General features: G+C 57.0%; 1 protein-coding gene across 1 annotated transcript; it reads left to right on the plus strand.

Annotated features, from left to right (window-relative positions):
- The first annotated feature begins 621 nt into the window (after nucleotides 1-621).
- LOC112968422 (START domain-containing protein 10-like) lies at nucleotides 622-6524 on the plus strand. The gene is made up of 6 exons (XM_026070666.1): nucleotides 622-786; nucleotides 4564-4711; nucleotides 4827-4930; nucleotides 5050-5167; nucleotides 5627-5679; nucleotides 6312-6524. Exons 1-6 carry the CDS (start codon nucleotides 622-624, stop codon nucleotides 6522-6524), a joined length of 801 nt encoding a protein of 266 aa, XP_025926451.1.
- The last annotated feature ends 2767 nt before the right edge of the window (nucleotides 6525-9291 follow it).

The following is a 9291-nucleotide window of genomic DNA, read 5'->3' on the forward strand; positions in this document are numbered from 1 at the left end:
CTGTGTCCCACAGTCACTAAATCCCATTAGTTCCGCCGCACTATTAGGAGGCCTGGCTGCTGCTCCTGGCAGGTGATCAGCTGATTCTGCAAGCTGGTACTGCAAAGTCAAACACAGAGATTGTCAGCGTACCGGCAAGGGGAGAGAGGGGCCAGGAGGGCCAGGGGCTCTGGGAACCAGGGCAGCTCTGCCCTGAAAACTGAGCTACCTGAGCGCTGTTACCTGCTGAATAATAGAAGAGCTGACAGCCAGCTGGGGAGAAATGTGATCCTTGTAGCCAGCCGGGGAAGATATCTGAGCTTCCAGCAGCTGCATTAGTAACTGCAGAGAAGAAGCCTTACTCCCTGCTGCTCGGTGCGGTGCAGCGTGGCCGGGGAGACTGGACGTCTTCGCCCAGGGGCTGCCTGTCCCTGGCATGCCTGCATGGCTGGTGCCTACCACCGAGGACACGGGCTCAGGGCTCAGACGATGAGGGGGGTCTTGTGAGCTGGGGCAGGCACACAGCGTGACAGAGCTCAAGGGCAGAGCCAGAAAGGTGTCCCTAAGCCGCCGAGGACGTGAGGCAGAAAGAGCCTGCCTGCAGCCAGTGCCTGCGTGCCTTGGGTCCGGCACCGCAGCCCCATGTCCAGAGGAGGGGAGATGGTTTATATTCCGGATGACTCCGACTTCAGCTCATTCAGGGATCAGTGTGAGAATCTGGAAGGCTGGCACTGTCGGTATAACAAGGGTGGCGTGACTGTGTGGAGTCAGGGCCAGGAAGAAAGCTGCACCGTGCAGAAAATCAAGGTAAGTGGATGCCAGCAGACACGGGACTGCCAGCCCTTTCCTGCCTCAGTCCCTGTCTGCCCAGTCGGTGTGCTGCATGCCCTCTTGCTCTGGGGCTGGAGCTGCTCCAAGGGTCCCCAGGTGCTACCCCCCCTCAGCTGAGCACTGCACCCTGGTCCAGCCTGGCTGCAGACAGGGATGTTTCTGCCTTCAATGCCCAGGGACTGGCTGGGTTAGTCCCCACAAATGTGTTCTGAAACGTGTGCTGTTGCACACATATGTGCGCTTGGGTGCTCTTGCACACTGTAGTTGCGGCCGCCCTTGTTCTGGACACAGGCAGGAAGGCCCTGGGATCAATTACACTGTGGAGACTGTCCTTGTTGGGAGTCCCAGAGTGTGAGATGAAGGCAGGCTCCCTGCCACCCTCGTGGACATGGTCTCTCCTCTGGGCATACATCACCTTACATCCTGTGCTGGCTGAGTACCCAGCAAGTTTAAGAGTCTCCCATGTGTTGACCTGACTTGCTGTCTTGGGAGGTCAGCTGCTTGCCAGGGGCTGGACTACAGGTGTCACAAAGGGATTAGCAAGGTGCACTCAGCCCTTGGTACCCTTTGTTGCTCATCTGCATGGGCACCAGTGGCACTTCTGGGTGATCCTGAGCATATCAAGAGTGACTACAGGGTGCTGGGCAAGGGTGAAGGATTTGAAGGGGCTCGATCAAGTTCTTAGTGCTGCTGGTGAAGGAATAAGCCTTGCAGAGGAGCAAGCATATCCAACAGGTCGACACCTGGCTACACAGCTGGTGTCTCAGGCAGAGCTTTGGCTTCTGTGACCATGGGATCCTCTTTGAGGATGGAGGACTGCTGAGCAGGGATGGGATCCATCTGAGCAAATGGGGCCAGAGTCTTTACCAACAGTCTGGCCAACCGGGTAAGAAGGGTTTTAAACTAAGTTTGTCAGGGAAGTGTTACTATAATCTGAAGGGCAGGAAAGGCATGGGGAGACAGTGAGGAAGTAGCTAGGGCACAGCATGCTGTGGGAGGCTCTCACCCACGTCTGAATTCACTGCTTAGGAATGCAGAGTGACTAGGAGCCCATCTCCAGTACCTATACATAAGTACACACAGCCTGGGAGACAGGCAGGAGGAGCTGAATGTCCACATGCAGCTGCAGGACTGTGGCCTCTTTGAGATCACTGAGACATGGTGGGAAAGCTCACAAAGCTGCAGTGCTGCAATGGATGGATGCAGGCCCTTCAGGACAGCCAGGCTGTGAAGGCAAGGAGGAGGAGGAGCTGCGCACTCTGCAGATGAATAGCTGCAGTCCATGCAGCTTTGACACAGAACGGGTGGTAAGTCAGGCAAGAGTTTGTGGGTCAGGATCAGAGGACACATACAGGGAGCTTCTAAGCCAGGTGGACAAGCACAAGTCCACAGAACCTGCTAGGACACACGAGAGGGTGCTGGCTGATGTCACTGTGACTGGGGAAAGGCAAATGTCACATACACCCTCCAGAAGGGCAAGGAGGAGACTCCAGGGCACTACAGGCTGCTCCATGCCTGCAAAGGTGATGGAGCACATCCTCCTAGAATTTATGTCCAGACACCTGAAGGACAAGAAGAGCACTGGGAACAGCCCGTAGGGACTTAGCAAGGTCAGTTTTGCCTGACCAGCCTGACTGCCTTCTTCAATGAGATGACTGACTGCATGGACACGAGGAGAGCTGAGGATGCTCTGTACCTTGACTTCAAGAAAGCCTTTAACATGGTCTCCCATAGTGTCCTTACAGCCAAATTGCTGAGGTCTGGACTGGAGAAGTGGACAGTAAGGTGGGCAGAAAACTGGCTGGACAGCCAGGCTTGCAAGGTGGTGATCAGCAGTACAAAGTCCAACTGGTGACAGGTTGTCAGTGGCATTCCTCAGGGATTCATGCTGGGTCCCGTCCTGTTTAACACTTTCATTGGACTGCGATGATGGGATTGAATGCTCTCTCAGTAAATCTGCAGGCAAAACCTAATTGTGGGGAGTGGTTGATGTGTTGGAGGCAGGGCAACTATTTAGTGTGACCTAGCTAGGTTGGAGAAATGGGCTGGCAGGAAACTCATGAACTTCAATGAAGTTCAGACAAGCACAGCCCTGTATAGAGGATACAGAATTATATCCCCCTTTGCAAACAGCCACTGAGCCCCAGAGAGAAGAGGCTTCTGGCCAATTCAGTAGGGTCTGAGCACTGTCCCACAGTCACCCAGCCTGTTTCATTGGTAACACCTCCCTGGTGTGGCTTTTCCCCCATGCCAAACAGGGCCTAGACACAGTGCAAAGGATAGTGTTGCCCAGGGACCATTCCTAAAAGAAGGGATGGAGGAGATCACCCTGTTTTAGCAGGGGGAGCTGGGCTGCAAAGTCTCAAGCTGCACCAGGCTGATGCTTTTGGGTCAGAACAGCCCTGGTCTTTTTAGTGGTATAGATATAATCTGGAGAGTCCCTGCATGCTCGGGCACAGAGAGATTCTGGCCTTTTCCACCTGACTTCCTCACTGTGGAAACTTCCTTCTGGCCTGGTTTTGGGCTCTGTGTCTCCCCAGTCCTATCTGACATCCTGCTGTGTCTGGTGAGGCCATTGCATGGCATCTGTTTGGGCATGGTTGGCAGGAGGCTGGGGAGGAGTTCAGGCCCGTGAAGCCAGAGGCCTGCTATGGCCCTGTTGTGATAAGTGGAGCTTCCAGGAGCCCAATGAGGACTTGTGAATGCCACCTCCAAGTGGAGGCAGCATTTACCCTTCTGGAGCAGTATGTCCAAACCCAGCCTCAGCGGGGATGACAGGGAAGAGGGAGCAGGAGGAGAGGGCTGGATGCTCCCATCTGATCTTCCAGTGCACCTTGAGGAGCATAGCACTTCCTCAGGCCCGTRCTGGGTGCAATATTCAGGGTACAGGACAGGCGCAATCACCCTAGTCATTAGGGAAATCTTGTCCGAGATTGATGGGACCTGCCAGCAAGTGTTCAAAGGGCCGTCTCCAATTACTTGGCATTGCCAAATGCCTCATCAAAGATGCAAAGCCTCTAATGAGGAGCAGATGACATCTCCTTCCTCCCGGCATTGAGAGGAGCAGGGCCAGCCGGGTTCATCAATAATGCACTCGCCTGCACAGACGGGGTGCAGGCCTGCAGCTCCAGTTCCCAGCTCCACATCTCCGGTTACAGCTGGGGCCCAGCTAACCTTACCAGCCCACCAGCACAGGGAGGGAAACCAGATCCTGACATACCTGAGCGCATCACGGTGATTTAGCCAAGGTAGGAATGTCCATTTGCTTGGCTTCCAGGCAAATGGATTGAGGGGACAAGGCTAGTGTGGAAAAATGCCAAGCAGGAGCCCTTATTCTTGCTGCTTTTCTGATGGTGTTGGCCACTCCTCCGCTCTGGGATCAGGAAACCCAGGTGCCACAGCTAGGCAATCCAGGCAGCACAGTATGAGGGCAAAGGGTCCTTACCCCCCCGTCACCCTCCTGCGTTTGCATTGTGCGGCACACTGGCAGCGCCAAGCCCACCATGGGGACAGTGTGACGCTGTGCACTGGGACTCGCAGCCAGTCCACAGAGGTGGCATGGGGTCATGATGCAATCGTCACCCAAAGATCACCCAATGACAAGCAGAGGGCCCACAAGGGCCGGCCAGAGTGCCTGCTGCACAGCTGTGCTGCCCCAGACTCGCTGTGCAGCTGAGCCGGGCTGTGTGTGGCTCGGCCAGCCAGCACAGCAGGCAGTTGTTCATGCTCTTCAGTCCTGCTTTCGCTCTGTAGACACGCATCTCCTGCAAGGATGTCCCTGCTGAGACGCTCTATGATGTGCTGCATGATACCCATTACCGCAAGAAGTGGGATTCAAACATGATCGAGACCTACGACATTGGGCGCCTGACTGTCAATGCTGACGTGGGATACTACTCCTGTGAGCATCCGTGTGTCCCGAGGTGCCCCTGGGTCCCCTCCAACCCTGCACCCATGCATGGGTATGCAGGCCCGTGGGGGCAGCAGATCCAGGTGGTAACAGGCTCTTTCTGCAGGGAAGTGCCCAAGTCCCCTGAAGAACAGAGATTTTGTCACACTGCGTTCCTGGCTGCCCCTGGACAACGATTACATAATCATCAATTACAGCGTCAAGCATCCGGTGAGTCTGCAGCCAGCAAGACCCTGTGCAGGGACACTGGAGCCACAGGTCCAGGCACAAAGCACAGGGCTGGGCAGTGGCTCCAAGCAGACTCTAAGGTGTGTCGCGTCTCTCCACAGAAATACCCACCCCGGAAGGATTTTGTGAGGGCTGTGTCCTTGCAGACAGGATACCTGATCAAGGCGAACGGCACCAGTGCCTGCATCCTCTATTACCTTACCCAGGTGGACCCCCGAGGTGCGTGCCAGCATAAGGGGAGGTGCAGCACGCGCGTCCTCAGAGTCGGGCACCCACCTGGCCCTGCTGTCCTCCCAGAGTTCACCCACTGCTGCCTCCATCACCCTGAGGGCACTGCCTGCGCCGGAAGAACCCTGGGAAGCAGGGACAACCCGGGGTAGAGGGGAACACCTCTCAGGGCATAGTGTGGGGCAGCTGCCATCAGCCCAGGGGAGCTTAGGCAGTTCAGGATGGGACTGGGTGCTGCCGCGTGTGCAGGGGCTGGGTCAGGGAGAGGCTGTACCAGTCTCACCAGTGGGCACTGCCACTGCAGCTCTGCCCAGCATCAGGTGGGACCTGGCACCCCAGCCAGGTGCTGCCACTGGGTCAGTGCATTGGCAGGAATTTTAGAGGCTCATGGTGTCTCCTCCTGGGGGCTGGCTCTGGTCAGCTCGGTAACTGGGCCTTGGGCTCTTGCAGGGTCGCTGCCAAAGTGGGTGGTGAACCGAGTCTCCCAGTTTGTGGCACCAAAGGTAAGCAAAGTGTGTGGCCTGCAGTGGACAGAGGAGGGGGGCTCTGTGTGAAGGTGACAAAACTCTTGGCCGGTTCTTGGAGACCCTCTGACCATCAGTCATGAGGACAGCCAGCCCACAAGGTGCCAGGAGCCCGTGCTGGGTGTCCATGCCACTTCCTGTCCCTCCCAGGCAGGGCACGCTGTGCCTAGCCCCGTTTCTGTGGCATGCCAGGGGCACCAGCATCGCAGGCTCCGGGTCAGCCTCATACTTGTCCCTGCAGAGCTGTGAGCTCTCAGCCCTGCTCCCCACTGCCCCAGTTGGTGGCCAGCCCTGTCCCCCATTAGGAGATGAGGTGCCCTGAAGCAGCCCACTGGGTAGAGGCAGAGTGGGTGCTGGGTGACCAGAGAAGTTGCAGGGCATGCATTGGGCATGCAGCTGGGACTTGGGAACCTGGGTGGTCCAAGCCAGCACCCCTATCCTCTGCCCATCACCCCAGGAGAGTGAGTGGCAGGGAAGATGGGAGCTGTACCCATAGACCGGGCAGGCTCCATCCCTGTTGGGGGCTCAGGACACTTGGTGTGAGTGGAGTGGGTACAACGAGGCAACCTGCTCGGGGTGACTGTGACAGGCTGAACCTGCTCTACCCACAGGCAATGAAGAAAATTTACAAGGCAGGGCTGAAATATCCAGAGTGGAAACACAAGCATGACCCCGAGTACAAGCCCTGGGTGTACCCAGAGCAGAACACATTGCCCAGCGTCAGCCTGGACGAGCTGTCAGTGCAGCACGCCGACTCACTGGAGAACATCGACGAGACCGGCTTGTCTGAGGACCACCTGAACATGAGTGACCACGAGGCCTGAGCCCTCACTGGTGGTCCGGGGCATGGGCCAACGCCTGTCTGCACCCGTGGGGGCTTGGCAGCAAGGAGGCTCCCCCCTGGGCCCCAATCATCTGTCTGCTCCCCACCTCCTTCATCACAGATCCTCCCTACCCCAGGAGACAGGATGCTGCCCCTGGGGCACTGAGCCCCCTGCCCATGGGAGCCTGCATTTTGAGTGCTGGAAAGAAGGCAGAAGAGCACCCCAGTCCCCTTGTGCCAGGTCTGTGGTGGCCCATGGAGAAGTCCTCATGCAGGTGACAGAGCTGGCTAAGGGAGTGAGTGCCCTGAGGAGAGGCTGGGCACACCATGAGAGAGGAAAGGAGGCTTCCTGCCACTTGGATATCCCTTTGCTGCTGTAAGACCTTCTGGCTGGTCCCTGGTGTCTCTCAAAGGTCCAGAACTGGATGGTCTACAGGTGAACCTGATGTTCCTGCCCAGGCTTTGCAGCAGCAGGGGGATGGTGTGGGCTCTGGACAGACCCTCTCTGGCCTGGGGTCCTGCTCTGCCAGCCCTACATTCAGGCTGGCTGCGCTCCAGCCCACCAAGTCCCCCACAGGCCCTGTGACCCCTGTCTCAGGGACCACCTGCCCAAACCTCTCCTGCATATCAGGCTCATGTCCATGGGCAGACTCCAGCCCAGCTATGTCTGGGGACCCCTTCCCCGAGTGGTGTTGTGGGGAGCTTGTCCTGGCAGCAGGGCTTTGACTGCCGCTGTTCACAATCCCTTGCACACCTCTCTCATGGGTTTCCTCAGTGTTTGCTGCTGCTGTGGTTTCTAACAGAACAATAAAAGGATCGGTGTGTGTGCGTGAGAGCTTTGAGCTGATGGGGGCAGGACGGCGCTTGGCTGACACAAGGCAGCAAGACACCTGGCATCCCCATCCGAGCATGCCCTGATGTTCTCCTTGGGGCTGAGCCCTGGGTGAGGTGGCCAGGATGGTGTCAGCCCAGGCCGTGGCTCAGTGGTGAACAAGGGTGGAGGGGGACATTGAAGTGAGCAGCACTGTCTCATCCAGTGAAGGATGGACCAGAGCAGTGTTAGGCTGTGTCTGGGAGTGGCCAGAGTGGCAGGTGTCTCTGGGAGCTTGGGAACAGTGGCAGCGTGGGAGCTGAGAGAAGTTCCTGTGGTCCCTGCTACGTAGTGGATGCAGCCACATTTTCCTGCTCATCACTGGCCCAGGGAGGTCCCGACCACGCACTCTAGGAGGCTGAGCAACAAGGTGTGGGAGAGCAGCACCATCCTGCTGACAAGCCCCTGTAGCCCCTGCAGGGATGGTGACAGGGAGCAGCTAGTTACCATATCCCTGGCCATAGCCCAGTCCTGCATCATGGCAGTCTTGACAGCCCAGGGTACCCCTTACTGGGGAGCAAGGGGTCAGCAGTGGGGTAGCAGAGACCTGTGCTGGAGCCTGCCCCAGAGCAGTGCCAGTCACACTGGAATCCACTGGGCAAAGTGCCCTTGGAGGAGTCCATCTGTCCTGGCTTGGCTTGGAGCTTGGCTCCATGTCACTTCACCTGGGTTCRAGGGCTGCATGGGCAGCCCCAATCCAGCCCTGCCCAGAGGTGGAGGAGATTTCAGAAATTGCTGCCCATGGTGCAGGTTACAAGGCCAGGTCCTGGRCACAGATCCTGCTGCCAGCACACTCCTGTCTTGCTGCCAGTCCTGCTGTGCTTTCGGCAGCGTCTGACTGCAACACGTCAGGGCCGAGGGAGGTGCTGGCCTTGACTGTGGCACCAACCACATCCAGTTCCTCTCTGCATCATCAGAGACTCGAACTGTCCCCAGCCTTGCTGGAGCAAAGCCCCAATGATGTGGTGGGCACAGAAGGGCCTCCAAAGAATGCAAGGGCAGAACGAGGCCTTGGATCACAACTCAAAGTAAACTTTGTTCACAGCGGTAGGCACTGTGCGAATGTCCTGGAGGACAAATGCCACCTAGGGATGCCATGCCAAGGAACCAAGTGCAAAGCAGGCTAGAAGCAGCCCCCTAAACTATGAACTCAGGCTACAACAAGGTGTAGGGTGGTGGAGCCTCAGCTTCCCATGTCCTCTGCCTCCTGAGCAGATGAGAGCCAGATGTTTAATTGCTGTATCATGTCTGCAATTTGTGGTCATGATGATTTTATTTTTTTAGTATGGGGGGACCTCTGCAGCAGGTCAGAGGGACCCTCTGCATTGCCCAGGGATCAGAAGCTTGCTCTCACTCTGATTTAAAATCTGGGTCCTGCTGATGCATCCAGCGGGGCCATGCACCCTTTGAGCCTCCTGCAACCACATGGTGCTGGTTTCAAACCAGTTCAGTGAGAGTAGCCAGCCACACCACTGCACATTTGTGAACCTCCCTGTGTGCATGTACACACGTGGAGGACGTGGGCCTGTGCACGAGTGTGAGTGTGACTGCGCACATGCAGGCACTGTGCCTCTGTCCATGTGTGTGKGKGGGGGGGGCTGTGTGGGCACAAGGCAGCTTCCGTTGGACAGCAGGAAGTTAGTCTAGATGGACATCGCTGAGGAAATGAGCTGACAAATGCTGGATTCTCCGTCCTCCCATTCGCTCCACACTCCAAGGCTGCATACAGCTGCTAGATTTCTGTCTTGGGCAGTTTCAAGCCTGATCCGTCCTGGCCAATACAAAAGAAGGTTGCTATCACTGCTGATGGTACTCACCTCAAGACTTGCCCAGCAAGGGTTAGGGTTAAGATTAGAGGACATGGCCAGGAGGTGGGAGCTGCTCTCACAGCCATATC

The sequence above is a fragment of the Apteryx rowi genome, unplaced genomic scaffold (genome assembly GCF_003343035.1).
Source record: "Apteryx rowi isolate R43461 unplaced genomic scaffold, aptRow1 scaffold_316, whole genome shotgun sequence".
Classification (NCBI taxonomy): Eukaryota; Metazoa; Chordata; class Aves; order Apterygiformes; family Apterygidae; genus Apteryx; species Apteryx rowi.

Bases quoted from the DNA above. Each gene is read 5' to 3' on its own strand.
- LOC112968422 (XM_026070666.1), top strand. From the start codon at position 622: ATGTCCAGAGGAGGGGAGATGGTTTATATTCCGGATGACTCCGACTTC. The intron at 787-4,563 runs GTAAGTGGATGC...TTCGCTCTGTAG, and splicing joins GCACCGTGCAGAAAATCAAG to ACACGCATCTCCTGCAAGGA. The intron at 5,680-6,311 runs GTAAGCAAAGTG...CTCTACCCACAG, and splicing joins CCCAGTTTGTGGCACCAAAG to GCAATGAAGAAAATTTACAA.